The 20,294-nt window shown below is 39.2% G+C and overlaps 1 protein-coding gene across 3 annotated transcripts in view; it reads left to right on the top strand.

Annotated features, from left to right (window-relative positions):
• Window positions 1-1,502: 1,502 nt before the first annotated feature.
• LOC114648161 (cyclin-dependent kinase-like 1) overlaps window positions 1,503-20,294 on the top strand; it is a 66,835-nt gene continuing 48,043 nt past the window's right edge. Inside the window, exons 1-5 of one of the 3 annotated variants that reach the window (XM_028797051.2) lie at window positions 1,504-1,905; window positions 8,947-9,025; window positions 10,143-10,335; window positions 15,226-15,347; window positions 19,826-19,898. In XM_028797051.2, coding sequence (XP_028652884.1) covers window positions 10,168-10,335; window positions 15,226-15,347; window positions 19,826-19,898 — 363 coding nt within the window. In that variant the 5' untranslated portion in view covers window positions 1,504-1,905; window positions 8,947-9,025; window positions 10,143-10,167. Of the gene's footprint in view, window positions 1,906-8,943; window positions 9,026-10,142; window positions 10,336-15,225; window positions 15,348-19,825; window positions 19,899-20,294 lie in introns of all 3 variants that reach the window. The other 2 variants (XM_028797042.2, XM_028797034.2) reach the window with 2 other exon arrangements.

The following is a 20,294-nucleotide window of genomic DNA, read 5'->3' as shown; positions in this document are numbered from 1 at the left end:
AGGAGACCTGGGTTCGCTTCCCAGGTCCTCCCTGCGTGGAGTTTGCATGTTCTCCCCGTGTCTGTGTGGGTTTCCTCAGGGTGCTCCTGTTTCCTCCCACAGTCCAAAGACATGCAGGTTAGGTGCATTGGTGATCCTAAATCGTCCCTAGTGTGTGGTGGGTGTGTGTGTGTGCCCAGCAGTGGGCTGGCGCCCTGCCCTGGATTTGTTCCTGCCTTGCACCCTGTGCCCTGTGTTAGGATATAGTGGGTTGGAAACTGACTAATATGTGATTTAAAATTTAGGTCGGAGTCAACAATTACCCCTAAATTCTTTACCTCTGTCTTAACTTTCAAGCCTAATGGATCAAGTTTATTTGTAATACCCTCATTATATCCATTTTTGCCAATCACTAAGATTTCCGATTTCTCCTTATTTAGTTTGAGAAAATTGAGCATTCTACAGCACGGAGTTGTAGTATTATATTGAGATGTCTGGACGAGGAAAGACCGCTGGTAAGGCTCGCGCTAAGGCCAAAACTTGCTCGTCACGGTCCGGTTTGCAGTTCCCCGTCGGTCTTGCGTTCACAGGCTTCTGAGAAAAGGCAACTGTGCCGAACGTGTGGGCGCTGTTGCACCCATCTATCTGGCTGCTGTGCTCGAATACCTGACTGAGTAAAATGGCCAAATGATTGTGTCAGTGTGATATTTTTTTTTTAAATTGGGAAAATTTGGATACTCTGGGGTATTTGAGTGTTTTTGACATTGGGGGAAAATTAATTTAAATTATTTTAGCACAAGGCTGAAACATAGAAAACTGTGAAAAAAGTGAAGGTGTCTAAATACTTTTCCGAATCCACTGTTAACTGTCTATTTGTCCAACTTGAATATTTCTGTAAAACATTCTGTATTTGTTTGAGTGAAGAAATATCAGGCACGAAAGAAAGAAAGAAAGAAAGAAAGAAAGAAAGAAAGAAAGAAAGAAAGAAAGAAAGAAAGAAAGAAAGAAAGAAGTGGTGTGTGATCGCTGGATGTCTTTGGCTTGGAGAATGCAGACAGGATCAAACTCCTTCAGAAATTACAATTCAGTACCCCAAGGTTGTAGGAGTATGTAACATTTTCTGACAGGAGGAGCCAACCCTGGGCAAGGAACCAAATCCAACACGAGACCAATTCAGAACCGCTAATTAGGCAAACAGGTTCTTTAATAAAAATGTATGAGCACCGTTAATTTGAAATAAACAAAGGAACAGGGGTAATGCGCAGCTCCACACAGACTAGCCACAGGGGCAGAACTGGAATGCTGGCTGCAGGTATAGAGTACAAGAGTGAGAAAGAGAGAATCTATTGTTGTTCTGTTATTGGCAGAAAGAAAGAAAGAAAGAAAGAAAGAAAGAAAGAAAGAAAGAAAGAAAGAAAGAAAGAAAGAAAGAAAGAAAGAAAGAAAGAAACAGAGAGAGAGAGAGCAACTGTGCTATTTTGCTGGAGGCGTGCGGTAAAGCTAACGAGCACATGTGACAAGCAAGGGGTGGGGGAAGGCGACAAGGATACGGCCAGTTTGGCTAGGTAAACAGCCTACCCGTGACCACCAATCCACCAGGGATGTCGGGCTGCAGAGCGGAGGTGTAGCGGATATTCAGAGTACCCACTAGTAAAAGTGGAGTACGAATACATGTAGAACAGTGGAATCGATAATTATTCTGTGCACTGGAGGGTAAAGGGGGAGTCCCGGCACCTGAAAGAGGGAGACGAGGAGGAAGCAAGAAATCCCCTTGCATACCTAAGGAAAGAAATACGCGACAACTGTCACCTGGGCACTTAGCGTACAGAAGGTGGCGGAGTAGATCGTCTGATTCCATCTGGGGCGTCCACCTCTGTTCTCGGAGGTACCTTTAATGCATATGAAAAGGAAATCGGCTCCAAGAAGGTGGGTAGAATTAGTTTCTAGTAACTGTAGATCTTATTATGTGTTAACGTTGGGGTGTGAGATAAAAACGAATGAGCAGCCAGGACCCTGAAATTAGGGAAAGATATGTTTTTAATTAAAAGTAAAATATTCGGTTTCTGGAATTTTAATATTAACGGTGAGCTACAACTGAATGTTTGCCTTCCAGAAAGACTTAAAGTAAAACGAAAAGAGAAAGGTTAAATATTCTACACGTGATGAAATAAAACTCTTCAAAAGTGTACCGTAAAAATAACCGAATGCCGCTTTCATGTTAGTAAGCGAGCGGTGCGTCTCCAAATCGGGCCTTGGTAACCAAGCGTTCCGCACAGTGCAGCAGTCGTTGGCTACTCTTATCCGAAATAAAGGAATATTCCAGAAGTGATAAATAATTACACATTTTGCTTAATGGTTATCACCAAATTTCTTTATATTACCCACTTGTGTCACAATGTGCGAAAAAGCAAAATGTGTCTTTTCTGTACTGAAATAAAAAAAGAGACGAAAACTACACCCTTACAGCTAAAACCACTTAGCTTCTCTGTTGTCGGGACCCATTAACAGAGCTCCCACTCAATACATTTGTACATTTCTTTTCTGTATGTAGTCCCTCATGGCAACTTAAAACAACGTCACAACTTAATTGTCACAAATGCAGTGACCTGGCCTAAAGGTTAGGGCGTTGGAATTACACATGTACAAAGAAGAAGTTTAATAACACCTGCAAAATGATAGGGAAAGGTGGCGTGTAAATTAAGGCTTGTATTGTGCGCAGTATTTAATTTTGAATAACTTCAAAGGCAGTGTTGACCTTGCCAGTGGCAAACTTATTGGACAGTAAAAGTAAAAAAGTTGTTGGTTTAGTTCCTGACACTTAATTTCTCAGCAAAACATATATCATGTCATTGTGGTGTAGTGGTTAAGGCTTTGGACTTTAAACATCAAACTCCAAAATTGTGGATTCAAATCCTGCTACTAACACTGTGTGACCATGAGCAAGTCACTTCACCTGCCTGTAATACAATTCAAACACACCAAAGAAGTGTAAGCAATTGTATCTCAAATGTTACAAATCTCCTTGGATTAAGGCATCACCCAAATAATAAGTGTTAATCAACACACTATAGAAATAAGGAAATAACTGTGCTATGGAAAGATTCTGTAAACATAAAAGTTTGTGTACATCTTTTTTTCTGAAACCTTTAATTCCAATAAGAGTGTTTTTGGGAGTTGCAGCCAATACTCTTAAAAATAAAATTGCTGATGTGGTTCTTCAGAATGATGCCAGGGGCAACAGGTTTTGACTTCATGGTCATTCTAGAAAGAACCTTGATTTATTTAAATCTGTAACAGGTTTCATAAATAGCCAAGAACAGATGATAGCAGATTTGTGAAATACCAGTGTGTTCCAGATTTCAAAGCACTCAGTAACACAGACTTAGTTCCTGTTTTTTTATATTTAGCAACCTGCCAGGTAGACCCACTATACCCTAAAGCAGTGCTTCTCAAACTGTGGGGTTGACCCCCCCTAGGTGGGGCGCGAAGTAACAAAAGGGGGGTGCGAAAATGTGAAAAAAAGAAAACAAGAATCAAAAATATGAAAAATACATCTATTGAAACCAAAACAAATTAACTTAAACTGCATTCTGATACTAGAAAAATAAATATAGAGTTAGATAAATGTCGATAAAAGTTAAGTAGGTATAATAAAATATGCATCTATGATATATCATTAATTAAAAAAGAACAAATTGGTATTAGTGGGCTCCTTTCAAAAAAAACGTTAGGGGGGCGCAATTAAAACTGTTATGAAAACTCGGGTCGCAAATACGTAAAGGTTGAGAAACGCTGCCCTAAAGATTTCTGTTTTGTCTGCATGTTAGGAACCTTTTCAAAGCCTAAAGAGCCAATTTCATATGTAAAGAACTCTTCCCAGAATGAAACAGTCCTCTGTCAAGTAAAGGGTCTTTGGGGTACCACACCACCCAGTAAAGTGCCATTACAGAAACATTATTTTTTAAGAATGAAGGGCACAATATAATAACTTATTGTCACACAGCAATGCTTTGGGATAATCCAGAGTTGTTGATCACTATAATCTACTTTACTGACAAATGCAGTGGGAAATGGAAGACCACAGAACATGTAAACTGTACAAAGATAGTGTCTACATTTTTAAAATTAAAGATGTCAGAATGGTTCTTCAGGGTGATGCCATAGAGGAACAATTTTTTGTTCCCAAAAGACCTATAAACATGATGGTTCCTGAAAGTACCTTTTATTTATCTAGATCCATAACAGGCAATATGCAGTAAATAACAAAATAGATAGATAGATTCCTATTGTCATTGTCACTTTTACAAAGGAACAACGAAATTGAAGGTGCAGTCGACTCAGAGTGAGGCATAAGAGTTAAAAAGACAAGAAGAGAGAAAATAATAACAAACCGAATAGTAATAAAAGTACTTTACAAAATATACAAATTGCACTTGTTATATATACAAATTGCACTGGTTAAATGTATAAATTGCACTTAAGGTCTATATTGCATATTGGGAGAATGATACGGAGTAGTTTTATTCTGATTTCAGGGCCATGATTGCTTTTAAATAAAAGCTGTTTTTAAGGCGGTTTTTCCTGGTTTTCATTGCTCTGTATCTCTTGCCTGATGGCAAAAGCTGGAAGAGGCAATGACCGGAATGTGATGAATCCTGTGAAATGTCTATTGCTTTTTTGCGGCGTTGGGAGGTGTAGATTTGTTCCAGAATGGGAAGGATTACAGCCAATTGTTCTCTCCACTGTCCTGACGACCCTGTGGAGCACTTTCCTTTCTGAGGAAGTGCAGCTGCCGTATCACACACACAGTCCGTACGTAAGCACACTCTCGATGGAACAGTGATAAAAGGCAAGGAGCAGATTTTTGGGGAGATGGTTCTTTCTGAGGATTCTCAGAAAATACAGACTCTGCTGCACCTTCTTCAGCAGCTTCTTGGTGTTGGCGGTCCAGGTCAGGTCATCCTCCAACTCAATGCCCAGAAACCTGAACACTGAGACCCTCTCCACACTGGCCCTGCAAATGATGAGTGGCTGGATGTAGATGGTACCATGTCCGTGAAATCCCAATGGGTCCAGATCTTAAAAAGTTTGATGCTGCATGCGATATTACAGGCTAAGTCCAGATTTTCTTAATCTGTAGATGTTCTACTAGGTACTCTATTATACATTAAATAATTCTGTTTATTTTTTCTGCACATTACAAAGTCTTTCACAGCATAAAGAACCAACTTCATATTCAAAAAAACCACAGAATTAAATGATTTTTGTAAAACAATATTTCTAATAGGAACCACACATCATGGTAAACAACCATAAAATGTCATTAAAGAGACATTATGTTTAAGAGTATAGGTCAGAATTTGAACCCAGTACTTTGAAAATGGCAATGTCTGCTTCTTGCTATTTTTTTCTTAAAAATTTAAGTTGCAATTAACACTTTTTTTTTAATATTAAAAAACAAAATCAGTATTTTTATATTTTAGCTGACACTTTTATCCAAGGTGACTTACAAGAACCACGAACAGAAGGACATAAGGAGTTTGACAACATAAGTAGTTAGAGTCCAGTTTGGTTAATTAGGTTAGCTAGTGGTTTCAGCTGTCCCAATATCCCATACTTTTTGTTTAAACTGTCAATGCTTCTTCTTCACTACATGACTCTATAGTTTGTTCTGGATTCTCATATGTTTTTGTGTGAAGAAGTGCTTCCTGGTGTTAATCACTTCATCAGTCCATTTTCCTAACCAGCTTATCCAGGGCAGGGTCATGGGGAAACTGGAGCCTATCATAAAAATCATTGGGCATAAGGCAGGAACAACACCTGGACAGGGTGGCAATCCATCGACCTTCTCTTAGTTTCCACTGTTGTCCTCAAGTATGTGATACAGCAGGATCAACCTTTTAAATAGTTTTGAAAATTCTGAGCCTGTGGATTAGGTTTCCACTCCAGTTTTTAAAATCCACAAAGAAGTTTATAAAGTGCATTACAACTGCATACATACAGTATATTGCTCACAGTGAAAACACAGGTATTTGAAGTAGCTTGCTTAAGGTCGCACAAGTTAGACAGAAGTGGAACATGAACAGGTGATTTAAAGTCCAGCGACTACAATCACTGCACTCTTCTTCCCAGTATGAATTTGTAAATGGGCACAGTAGTCTGCCTGAGGGCCTAGGCCAGTCACTGTCTCTGCAGAATTTGCATGTTCTCTCCATAGGTCTTGTACCTTTCAAATACAACTCAAGCTTAACTGGTAAGCTTAACTGGCAGCTCTAAAGTGGCACTGTATGTTTAAGCATGTGTGTGTGTGAAATTGTACCTCAAGAAAGAGAGCCAGTGTTGGCTCAGGTCCCCCTTGAACTTGTGATTGAATAAGCAGGCTTAGAAAATAAATGAGGCAAGCTTTATTTGGTCCCGAGGAGGGGCATTTAAGATTGAAGCCAGGAAGCACTTCTTTACTCAGAGAGTTGTGGAAGACAGAAAGAAACTACTGAGTCGTGTGCAGTAGGTGAAGCAGAAATCTTGACAACCTTTAAGAAGTATCTGGATGAGATACTTGGGCCAGCACAGCTATTAGGTAAACAAACAAGCCTGATGGACTGAATGGTTTTCTGTTGGTTGTTAAATTTCTTATGTTCTCATATCCTAAAAGATGTGTTTAATGGATGAATTGGTGACTAAAATGTGTCTTGTGTGAATGACTACCATGTATGGCAATGGATGGACAAAGTCATTTCACATGCATACCATTATTTCATGTTATTTTGATTTATTTTGGTTGTGGTAACAATAAAGAGGCTAGTGAGTACATATGATGAGTTGGTGTATTCACAGTGGTGCGTTTTTGACTATTTATATACTCTAAATATTATTTAATGTCTTCCATGCATTGTTTGGATGCTATTCATTCCTGTAGCCATAATTGTGCATTGCTGAATTGTCATCTTGTAATTACTACTGTTACCATTACTTTTTGTGTTTCTCATAATTGGTATTACTAATTTTATTTTATGTTCAAGTAATTAAAATGTTTTCCTGTTTGAGATGAAGTAATTTTTGTGTTATGTTGCTGAATTTTACATATGGACATTTTAGGCAAGTAATGTTTAACAAGACCAATGACTCCCCTTTTGCCTACTGTATTAAGTGATTGTGTGTTTTTCATTATTCTGCCTGTTCTCATTCTGCATTTGCTACTTTGTATAGTACTTGGCAATTGTTGTGACTATCTGACTTGTGATAGTTGGTAGATGTGTTTATTAAATTATTAAATAACAAATGACATTTTTCTGGGTGGCATGGTGGTAGTGGTTAGACTCCCGGCTTTGAATCCTAATTAAGGTGTTTCTTCCTCATATCATGAGCTTTTGTTTTTTTGTACATATCAAAGACATGCACATTATTATAATTGGAAACTTTAACTTTACCTAGAGTGAGTGAGTTTGGAGTTGAATGTGCCCTGTGATGGCCAAGGGTTGTTCCCTACCTTGTGCCCATTACTGCTTAAGTGGGCATCAGCTCAAAGCAATCTTGATATGGATACACAGGTTAGAAAATTATTAAATGTATTATAATAGAGAAGATACTCTATTTGACCAGCCCTTTGCTCCATCTACTGTACACCTGATTTTTTTAATGGGGTGCAGTGGTTAGTGCCAAGTACCTAGGTTTGATTCTCCATCCAGTTGCGGCCTGTGTGGCTTGCACACATTCTCTCTGTCTTGTCCAGATACACCGGTTTCCTTCTGTATCAAAAGGACATGCATTCTTAGTTACGTAGCACTTTAAAGCACAGCCTGGAATGAGGGTGTACTGGACGGTGCCTTATGACAGGCTAGCATCACATCCAGGGTTGTTTTTTTTACGGTACACTTGATAAGTGGAATAGGTTCTGGCTACATAGCGATTAAGTGATGAGAAAATTAGGTTAAAAAAATCTGATGAGAATTTAATAAGAAAAGTAAACAACATTCTTCATGAAATGTGATGCTTATCTGCAGTTAGATTTTTGTATATCAGCAGGTATTTACTAACAAAACAAATTATTGTATACATTAAAAAAATATGTTATCTCTCCTTTCATACACTTACTAAATTGCATTACCAGTTCTTCATATATTTACTACAAATAATTACAGCTGATAAGAAATGCTGTAAGTTGCTCATAAGGATTAATAGATAAGGATCAAGGACTTGCAAGAACATTTACTTTGAATGGACTTGCTGGCAGCTAATAGCAGTTGAATCCTGGTGTGCCATTAAACAGAGTTTGTTTGGGTTTTTTTTTTGTTTTTTTTTCCACTTGAGGCTCTGGTTAAAATGAATGTCAACTGTAAACTGCCCTGTTGTGGTGGACTGGCATCCGGTCTGGCGCTGCACTGTTGCCAGCTAGGATAGGCTTCTGTGTAAGGTGATGTAGAAATGAGGTGAATATTGTCTGAAAAGTTAATCAAGAAAAAGTTCTACTAGTAGTGAATAGTAATGATCATTGAAATTCACCAGAGTGTTTCCCAGTGACCTTCTTCACTGAATATTTCCCTGAAAATTCATTGTGTGGCCTGCTTATATGAACTAGGACAGCAACAAGTGCTCATTCACTGATATCAGGCCAGGCTGGAGTGAACAATTGATCTAAGATGAGCATCTTTGAGATGCCAGGAGAAAATCCACACAAAGTCTGGGAAAAAATGTGATTTTCACACAGACATAAACTGAGTTTAGATTTGAACCCAAATTTCTGGCGCTGAGAAGCAAAAGCAAACAGTACTCTGCCACCATGTCACCCCTGAGACAAAACATAGTTCAACTATTATAGACTGAAGCACAAATTCTTCCAGCCTACAATTTAGCATGTTTTCTTATATTCCTTTTATAGTGGAATTATTACCTTTCATCAGTGATTGACTTCCTTTTTTGCTTAAATAATTTTTTTGTTTACATTTATGTTTAAATTTATTTATTTAGCAGACACATTTATCCAAAGTGACTTAACAAATCGCAGTGCATGAAGACAAATACAAGGGCAGCAATACAGATGCTAAGTAAGGTACTGTACAATTATGTTTAAATATATGGTAATTAAGTTTATTGCATTATAGACATACAATTAAAGGAAAAAATTAAATGAAATTATGTATGTCAAAACAGAGGTGCAAAAAATATCTATAAGAGCTCTGTATAATTAGACCCAGAAACTGTTCATTACAAACTGTTCACTATGGAGGAATTAAAACTAAGGAGTTAATATCACCTGGCATTGTATTGGGTTGTAAAGTTGTTACCACAGCTGCTTCAAAGCTCTAGAGACATGGGTTCAAATCTTACTCTGATCACTGCCTGTTCAGAAATTGTACAATCTTCCAGTTGTGAAATTAAGGGACATTAAACAGAAACAAGATTTGAGATGCCACCTTGGCAAAACCTCATTTAATTACGGAGAAAAAAAGAAAGATGCAAAAATAAGGCACTGAAAAGTACTGGCAGTTGCCAAATACACAAAAATTCTCTAAAAAGAACTCTTTTGGCCATAAACTGACTACCAAGTGCAATTCCAAAACGAATGCCCCCTTCTGGTTGTCTTCTCGGTTTTCCAGTGCACTCCCAGAGAAGGGTGGTGTTTCCTGGGCTGTCAGTGGTCTTTTTGACTAGCGTCTGTCTAAACTGTGGAGAAGAAAGGAGCATCCCCTCTCTACATGGGGTGGTGATGTTTACCTTGTGCAAGCCTTGAAAATGTCCCCAACTAGCGTATGCTTGCCACTGTGGTTTTTGTTTTTGTTTTTTTATTTCCCTTGGTTTTCCTTTTACATCTCAAAGATGCGACTATTCTAACCTTAAAAAAGATGATGAACTTGCCCGATATCCAGATGATCCTGGCACTTTACTGAGCCAATAAAAACATTTTTGTTAATGGTTGTATGATTTTGTTTTCATTAAATATACCAACTGCTTCTTGTATTGTACAGTTCTAACCTAACCTCATGTGTGTGATTGCAGTTTGCTATGCTTTAGAATGGCACCCTATCCAGGTCTGGTTCGTGCCTTGTGCCCAGTAGGGACCTGGCTAGGAGCTGAGCTCTGATCTTTGGATTTATGAAGCAGCAGTTCTAACAAATGGTCCACTATACCATCATTATCATTCATTATTTATTTATTTGTTTTTGTAGCCCCCTCCACCCCTTCCCCAATGCCATGGAGAAATATGAGAAACTTGGCAAAATTGGGGAGGGGTCATATGGTGTTGTCTTCAAGTGCCGCAACCGAGACACAGGGCAGATAGTAGCTATCAAGAAGTTTGTGGAGTCAGAAGATGACCCTGTTATCAAGAAGATTGCCCTGCGAGAGATCCGCATGCTCAAGGTATGACAAGTGTGTGGGATCAGTGTATTAATGGCTGAACGGAATGGAAAAAATGTGCAAATTGTCAAATAGCGGTCCAAATAGTGTAAGTTACTAGTGGACCAAAGACAAATAAAAGAAAGACATGGGTATGTAGTGAGATACACACACTAAAAATGAGTGTGCACACAAATAGTGTATTACCATTTATGGAAAAAGGTAAAATATATTAACACAACTGCAGGAGATACTCATTGATTACTTATAGATCCACCAGATAAGTGACCACTCAGTTAGTGACATTGTCCTCTGTAGTGAAAGTGTGACTTAAAGCAAGTAGGCAACTACCAGCAGATCACATGTGTGGAGTTGAAAAGTACAGTGGATAAGGCTATGGATTTGAGAGGCACTGAATATGGCGTAGCTGTGTGCACCTGCATCAAGAACCTGGGCTTCCATGTGCAAGTATGTCAGGAATGGGGCAACACCTATATAAAGCCAACAATCTGCTAGCTTTGCTATGGTCCTGAAGAAAAGGTTGGACATGGATTGTACATGGTGATGGACAAGGGTACAGCAGTGGTTGTGAAAGAATTATTTCAGATCGCACACATTGGCATCATTGTTTTTGTTTTTTTGTCAGAAAAGTGAATGTTCAAGAATTGATGAGGTTTGCCTCAAGTGTACCATGAATAGTTGGTTCAACAAAAGCCAAGTGGAAAATGTGGAGGCAAATCATAAATGCTAAACAAACAAAAAAAAAAAAAAAAACAATAAGTATGTGCAAGTTAAGCCCAAGTTAAAAAAAAAATAAAGAAAAAAAGAATGCACAGAAGAGACCCTGGCAAAAATTCAAGAAATGATAGAAAAAGGTAACAAAAAAAAATCAAGCAAGAAACTAGAGAGAACTATGAAAGCTAAACCAGATGACTCAAATGAAGGAGCTGTGACTCAGACCACAGAGGCTACTTAAATATTAAGACCAACTAAGCCTCAAGTGACGACAGAGAAATAGCGGTGATGGAAAGTATGGTCAAGGAGTTTGGCTAACAACAGTTATGGAATGGGGTAGGAGACATTAGTCCGTAGCTCACAGTGATAATTTTGAAGTAAAGAGGGGATTGCTAAAAAATGATGACTGTGTCGCTCTTTTGTCATGGTAGGGTCCTAGGGTGACCCTATTCTCCTTTATACTCTTAACAGAATGCCCCAAATTCCATCCATAGCCTTTGTATGTTTGTTTTTTCTATGCCCGGTCACTGTATTTAAATACCTATCCCTTTCTTTTATATCTATTTACGTAAGCAATTAGAGTAACAGAACATGCAGAAGAAAAAGCTAGGTATTTATTCATGTATTGTAGGTAATGCACACTAAAAATAACAAGCAGAGCAAAATATGAGTGTGGGCAAAATAATAGTAATATGACCTCCGTAATAATCAGTTTATCTTGCTTAAGCAACCAGGTGACTTTCTTTCTTGGTATGTTGTTTGGCCTCTGGTTCAACGTGGTCTGGCATGGTCCTCAGATGGAGTGATTGAAGATGGTCTCCTCAGGGTGGAAAATGGGATAGAGAGGACTTCCAGCCTCCATTTATTGTCTTCTCTATAGCCCCTGACATACCAATGAAACATTTCAGGTCCCTATTGCTCAGCATTTTCACCAGTCTCATAAGATACACTAATGTAGTTTCAGACTTACAAGAAAGAAAGGATATATAGGTAATTAAGTTGTAAACTGGCTCACTGTAGTCAATTCTGGCCCCTCCTCATTACAGATGGCTAGAACAAGAAATTCTTATCAAAAATCACATTCCTTTGGGAGTGGGGATTACAATAGCTTACTTTTAGAAAGCTGCTTCTTTCGTTTAAATATCTTAAATGACAATTTACAAAGAGTTGTCAAAATATTAAATATTAATCTACATTACGAAAGGCACATGGGCTTGGCTGTACATGCTACCGATCTTGTGCTGGAGGTAGACAGAGATGAGATTGAAAAGAACATTAAACAATAAAATGTTATTAAATAGTCTTCCAGAGGACAAGCAATACCAGATCCAACAAAATGGTGGAGTCTAGCATTACTTGCCAAAAGAATGAATGAGGGTGTCTATGAATGTGAGAATGGGAGTGGAACAACAGGTGGACAACTTAAATAGCAATCTCTATCCATCCATTTTTCTGACCCTTTTAATGAATTCAGAGTTGTGGAGTGCCAATGCCTTTCAGTATCCAGCCGGGAACAATTAGCTCCCTGAATGGACCAGATTTACCTTTGATCAGTGCAGTGTTAAGAAGGACCGCAATTCAAAACTCCCATGGTCAGGCAGTTTCAGCAGCAATAGTGCTCCATCCTGTTCAATGGTTGTGGAGTTTTGTAGTGCCTTTTATAATTTTTAAGATAATATTATATTGGTACTTGCCTAGAAGTTTCACCCCCTCTCTTGGTGTTTCTCCTAGCAGAGTCCAAGATATAGCTTTCTCACAGATCGATGCGGCATAATACTGAAAGCAAAAAGCAAGAATGTATAATATAAAATATAACATGTAAGCAGAAAAGGCGAGTAATGTGATGTAATAAAAATATTAGAAAAACATATATGTATTGTATACAAAAAATATTTCATAAGCAACGTTTATTAAATACAAAGACCACAGTGACATAATGAGTATTGGTTAAACTTCATTGCTGCTAACACTGTCCCATAGCATTAGATACAAAGCAGAAACCAACCCTAGAAAGGATGCTAATGCTAATCACCATTTACACACCCAAACACTTTTAAAACATCAGAATAATTTATTGTATAACTAACCTAGCATGCATGTTATTAAAATGCTTTAGAAAAAAAACATACATACTCTACAAGGAAAGGGAATGGAAACTCTACAGTTGGTATCTAGGCTGCAAAAAAACAAGTTATTTGTAGCTATGAGAGCACAGCTAATAAGCTTTCTACCATGTTGCCCACCAATCTGCAAAGTGATTATTTTTATACAATTTTATAATAGTCGGGTCAGTGTATTGAACTGGCAGCTTTGTGATATACTGATGAAAGTCTTTAATCACTGAGCTGTAGTTACTTGTATCAGGAGTGCATGTCCATGGCTTGTATTTGTCTAGCTAAAGAACAGTGAGAATGTGGCTGATGTTTCTTTTTTTATTCCTGCCTGTAAATAACGCTTTCCTGGCCAAAAGAAGCAGAGAATGCTGATGAGTAATGAGCCAGAAAAAGGGAATGATAAAGACATGTGTGAATATTAAGAATGTGGGTAAAACAGGTGACTTGTGAGTGCCCTTCAGGCCTCCGATTTCAAATATGCTGGAATGCAACACCATGACTGTTTACACTGGCATCCACAAGTTGCCAGATGATCAAAATACTAAACCACCAACTGCCTAAATAAAAGTTATTAGGAATTATCCTAGGTAATAATCTTAACTGAAACATGAATGCAGTATACTCTAAAGTGGAGAAAAGTGTCCTTTTATTGCACTGGGATGCAGTCTGTCATCACTTTCAGCTTCATTGCCTGGTTTGTGGTCTGGCAAATGAAATTTTAAAATATGCTCCAGCAGAATACCAAACATGCACCTGAGTCATTGGGCTGACTTGAGTGTGTGAGAAGGCAATGGTAAAGAAAGTGGATATCATCTCAGTTGTTGACAGACACCTATTACACACAGAACTTAACTTCAGTAAATCGGTCATTTAAAGAGTCATTCTTCTCGTGCAGTATGTCTTCTTAATAAGAAATCCATATTACTAACCGAGAATGGTAAACTGGATATGGACGCAGGGACCTGCTCGTGGACGCAGGAGACATAGTGCGCAGGCGCCACACCAAGCCCCCCTCCCCAGAGTGAAACGGGAGAGACTACGAACCGTCTGACATGCCGCAAGCAGGATAAAGCGAGGTCAGAAATAAAAGACAGAGTAGGAAACAAAGTAAAACGTCATAAAGAGGTTAAAGAACGGGGCCAAACACATGGAGAGCAGGTTACAGATGATGAAAACTGGAATGCAACAGCTTCAAAAAAACCTAGGCACGAAACACATGCACAGCGAGATACAGAATATAAAGGCAGAAAAAACGACAGTTAAACGTCCACACCTCACAGCGGAGGCAGACCCGGAAGGTGCAGGCGCCTACATCGTGCGTCGGGAGGCGCGGGAAAGTACGAAAGGCAAAGGCGCCTACACAGCATGGTAAAACCCGACATAATACGGAAGGCGCAGGCGTTCCCGCCATATTGTGAGTGGCACTAATGCGTAGTGAAGGCGCAGGCCTCACCGCCATATTGTGCGTGGCACTACTGCGGAGTGAAGTTATGAATAATGTGCTGCTTGGGATCGTACAAAACGCCAAACGCGACCCACCGTCTGAAACTGCGGAGGCAAAGCAGGCACGGGTTCAAACCGAACGAGCTCGACTGACGGATATACGCCTACAACGCGCGTCTCAAACCGCAGAAGCAGGGCAAGCACGGATTCAAAACAACGCAAGCTCCTACAACGTGCGTCTGAAACTACGGCTGCCCAGTGGGCACGGGTTCAAAATGCCGGGGGTAGGCGAGCGAAGCGAGCAGGGGGCGAAGCCCCCTTGTATTGGAGAAAATAAAACATTTACAAAAATGTAGAGTTTTTCATATGCATCATGTAACCATTTTAGGTAAAACTGTATTATTAAACTGCTAGTAGTAAGTTAAGAATCTCTTTTCAAATGATGTAAAGATTTTAGAATTTATGTGGTAAGTTTTAACCTGTCTCATCTGTTTTTCATTGTTTTTAATTGTATCTCTGTCTTTTATTGGATGCAACTGAGAAGGCAAATTTAATGTTTTCTTGGGTAAATATGCTAAACAGAATCCTTGATCCTCTGTTTATTTATGTCTTCTTTTGGCAGCAATTGAAACATGTCAACCTGGTGAACTTGCTGGAGGTGTTCCGCCGGAAGAGAAAGCTGCACCTTGTCTTTGAATACTGTGAGCAGACGGTCCTGCATGAGCTGGACCGGCATCCCCGTGGGTTAGTATCTATCCATCACTTGTGCATATGATTCCCCCATATGTCGACTTTTACAAAGTCAGACTTGCTTAGAATCGGTAGTCTTTGAATAAACTGATTATGATACAAAAAAGAGAAAGAAAATCAGTGTACAAATTCTCCCACAATATAAAAGTAATCTGCTTTACACTGAACCAGCATGATTATATATGTTTTTAAGTGTGCTCCTTGTGAGTGATTATGGTTTGTAAAAAACAAGACAAAATTTAGATAATGTATAAAATGAAGGTAAAACTGTGGCACAGTGGTTGGTGCTGCTGTTAACTATATATATTGTATGGAGTTTATCTGCTTTCCCAGTGTCCACATGGGTCTATCTCTGTTCCTCTTGGTTCCTCCTAAATCCTAATAATGTGTGTATTGGGTTAATTTGAGACTTTCCTAATATAAGGGATTGTGGTTGGACGATTGAATGCTGACCTGACGTGGATTTGTACATCATCCATGGTTCATTTCTGCTTTGAACCAGATAATGCTGGGATAAACTCCAGTTCTCTAGTGACCATCTTTTAGACAAAAAAAATGGATGGATTGAAACTGAAATTAAACTCAGAGCGTCACAACAAAACCACTACAAGTGTCAATTCTCTACAGTACTTGGATCGCAGTTTGATTGCCACTTCTATAAAGTTTACATGTTGTCCCTTTGTTTCTGTCAGTGTCTATCATGGATTTCTAGTTTACACCCATTGTAACTGACAATTCAGGGTGTGTGTTCCTTGTAGTGGACTGGCCATCTCCCCAGGGCTGGCTCCTAATTTGCATCATTTTCTTTCCCTTGTATCTCAGTCTAAAAATGAATGGTTGGATGAATAAAATTAGGCTAAATAATTAGGTCTGTGTTGGAAGTGGATATACACAAGTGCCAATATCATATGCTCAAGACAGCATGGAATGACATGGCGCAACACACTCATTGTTGATTGAAGTGCAAGTCCCACTTGCAGTTTCAAGAGCAGAGACCTGGGTTGGTTGTTATTGAGATGGCTGAGATAAGCATGATGTAAGCTCATATACTGGAAAACACTTGCAGTAAGCAACAGATTTGATGAATCAGGATGCAGCGGCCCTTCAGGAAAGAAAGCAGGCGTAGGAACTGTCATGGGGCAACCTTATGTCCAGGTTACTAAGGATTAATAGAGAAATTGTATTGGGTTAATTTAGCATGGGAGCAGGCATTTCAGTGATTGGCATGGAACCATCTTGAGTCCAACTTGCTAAGGGTTATAGGAGAAATTGTAAACAGTTAAATTATCACAGGAGCTGGCATTTTTGTGAAACCCCCAACTTAGATGATGGGGAATGGAAAGTGCTGCATCACTATGTTGAATCTATACTCAGGAGGTCCATTTAGAGACATGAAGTAAGGAGTATATGCACTCCATAAGGAGAGCAAGATGATGAGCCTCTTCCCCAAAGCAGAGAAGCTTCCATGAGGCAATAAGAGTTAAATTTCTTGAGTTGAGTTTCTCTCCTTATCTGGCTCAAAATTAAAAAGAAATCAAGTGTTTGTATAGATGGGACCTGGCTACCAGGCAATGGCTAGGAAATACTTTGGAAGTTATCCAGCATTTTGAGAAAGGCCTGGGCTGTACATGTAAATTCTTCAGGAGGCCCTCTGAAGGAGGAGGAGGTTTGTCTGAACAGAGTGGCTGTATATATAATTTAGCAGCTCTAAGCTGTGTAGAAGGTCAGCTAGAATGAAGAGCAACTCCCGTGCCATACAAACATCCCTATTTCCTTAACAACCTGCATAGTTGCAAGGCCCTTACTGGCCCAGCATGCAGGGCTGCTGTAACTCGAGCTGCCCGGTGCACCTCTGTCAAACAAAGCCTGTGTTGCTTGGATAAACTTTTGCCGTGGTCTCTGTGGCAACCAGAGAAGCTCAGCAGATCTGAAGTCTGACAGCAGCACAAAGGAGCCTTCAATGTTAAAGTGACAGTTAACACATTGTTTTGAAAGGGGGGGGGGGGGGGGGGTTGCAGGCATACATTGGCGCCGGTCATATTGTCATTTTAGATGCCTAGACAGTCAACAAAATAAGGGAAAAGTCTTTCCCCATTGTAATTTCATCCATTTAAACCATTATAGCAATATGGAAATGTAAACCTGATTTCAGAACCAATACTATGTGATGACTACATATGACCATTATGTCAAGTGCTTATATGACTAATGACCATTCATATCAAGTACAGATGTCTGAGTATTCAATTCAATTTTATTGTCTCATCTGGGAAATTTGCTTTGTCAGCAGGTTTTAGAGAGAGACCATCAAACTTGTAAATAAATACATATAGCAGTAAATATAATATTTATTCTGTATATTGCATATAAAACATTAACACCAACATTAAGACTTGACTAATGATTGATGCAGATGATAGCTGTTCAGCCCACGATTTAAGCCTGAGGAAGTTTATTAAAGTTGAATTTATTTAGAAGATTTTTAGCAGTTGGAATGCAAGAGTATTTGGACCAATCGCTTGTTATCCTTGGAACATTGAACCTGTAACTTAATGGCAACAACTGATATTGAGGTGCAGTGGGTACTCTGCTTTCCGTAATACTTGGTCTGTGAGAATGAACTGTTGAGACCTTGTTATTTTACTGCTCCAGTTTATAATTTGATTTATTCTCTTTGTGTCGCTGATATTAAGATATCCAAACCAAGCCAGCAGAATATAAGTAAAGACAAATGCAATACAAGATTTATTGATTAATATAATGGTAGGACATGCATTAAAAAAGCTCAGCTTCCATAGACAATAGAGGTGCTGCTGTCCCCTTTTGCAGATGGCTTCTGTATTTTCATTAAAACTTAATTTTGAGTGAATTTTGAGCCTATGCTTGTCCCCAGATATTTATAACAGCCAACAGTCTCCACTGCACTGTGATGATTAGTTCTTTAGTTTTTGTAACTTAGTTGTAGAAAAGAATCACCATGCCAGTTAAAACAAAATCATCTTCTACTTGAACAGGACTGGTTTCACTCTCATTAAGATGGCTTATAATCACTGAGTTATCAGCATTTTGAAATAAGCCTGTTAGCAAATTCGCTATGGCAACAATTAGTGTAGGGAATGTACCAAAGAGATGAACGAACACATCCTGAATGTGACCTGTTGATGAGGGCACCATATCAGATGGACAACCATTTACTATCACTCTTTGAATCTCCTTTGTTAAAAAGTCAATCAGCTACTCTACCAAGCTGAAGTCCAAATAAAAAAATCAATTAATCTATTCATTTTCTGAACTTGCTTCACCTGCAGTTAGACCTCATCTCAGTAGGAAGCAGCTCTGGACAGAGCACTGGTCCATTGCAGGAACAAATAACGTTCATTCATATCGGGACAATACACCATTGTCAAACAAATGATCCAATCCTTGGGATTTGGAAGAAAACTGAACAAAAACATGCAAACCCATCACAGGAAATCACTGGGCTGGGATTTGAACCATGTAGCTGTGTGGCATCAGCTTCAACTGATTTGCCACCATGCCATTATATGAATCTATTCATTCCTTTACCTACTTAATACAGCATTAAGTTAACAAAGGCTGGACCCTTTCTGGAAAGTACAGGGTGCCAGACTGGGAGAAAACCTGAATGGGATGCCACTCACACAACATTAGTTACTCATACAGGACCAAACTAGAGATGCCTGGTCACCTAACGTCTATTTTTAAGATGTAGAAGAAGACCTTCACAAATGAAGTCTCTGCGAATGCTAGATTGTACCTTTGTACCTGGGATATGCGTATGTACTGTATATGTGTGTGTGTTTATCCAGCGATGGGTTGGCAACTTGTTCATAGATTCTTCCTGCCTTTCACTCTGAGCTTACTTGGATAGGGTTTCTCTGTGACCCTGCTGTGTATAAGAGCAGGTTTAGAAAATGGATGGATGGATTACTCTGGAGCATTGTGGCAGCAAGGCTAATCACCTTTTCACCGTGCCACCCTCACCTTGCTACTTTATGTTTAATTCATTAATATGAATTGTAATTAGCAGGGGACTCCATGCTTGCATCTGTTTAATGTAATCAACATGGCAGCTCAATAGTTTAAAAACTGTTCATTGTTCAGCCATCAATACATCCCAACTCTGCTAGTCCACAGGCATGTGGAGAAAACTGCCACCCATTAATGACCCTTTGGCGAAAGTGATAGTTAGCCACCATCCGCTGATCATCTTCCCTGCTCAGTTACAAGGGAGTGACGTTGGCAGCAGTTCAGTGGGAGGTCAAGGAGAGTGGTGACACCTTTGTATGCTGTTCATGCAGGTGACGATAATAAGAGCTGCTTTGTCACCAGGACAAAAGCCTCTTTTCTGAATAATGATGGTTCATTGAGATACCTATACACTAAACAGACTTGGCATTTACTTATTCAAAACTGAGTGATAACTTTTGATATGTTTCTTCCTGTTTTAGGGTTCCAGAAGGTCTTCTTAAGAGCATTGTGTGGCAGACTTTGCAGGCTGTCAACTTTTGCCATAAACACAATGTAAGTAATCCACTCTGGAGATTCAGTTATACAACAAAAGGTGTACTTGACGGCTGTTTGAAAAAGAGAGTGGGAGAGAGAGTGAGTGCATATGTGTGTGTTGAGGACAATTCAAGGCAATATGCAGAAGAGCACACACAGCTTTGCTTGGTTTAACACTTACACCTTATCAGTTGCTAGTTGGGCTGCTTCTTCTGGTGCTCCCAAGGTGCCAAGTGTATGCCCATTTGCTGATGGAAAGGTCAGTCATATTAGTGATTTGCTACATCAGCCAATAATGTTCTAGTCCTTTAATACCTACAGCTCTACCAGACGCTTTGTGGTATGAGCGCCCAGAAACAAACTATTGTGGAATGTAGGGTTATGGGATAACTAAAAGACATGAGCATTGGACCC

This window comes from Erpetoichthys calabaricus, chromosome 1 (assembly GCF_900747795.2).
Source record: "Erpetoichthys calabaricus chromosome 1, fErpCal1.3, whole genome shotgun sequence".
Taxonomy (NCBI): Eukaryota; Metazoa; Chordata; class Cladistia; order Polypteriformes; family Polypteridae; genus Erpetoichthys; species Erpetoichthys calabaricus.
Note: the sequence above shows the minus strand (reverse complement) of the source record. Positions and strands in the feature narration are given on the sequence as shown.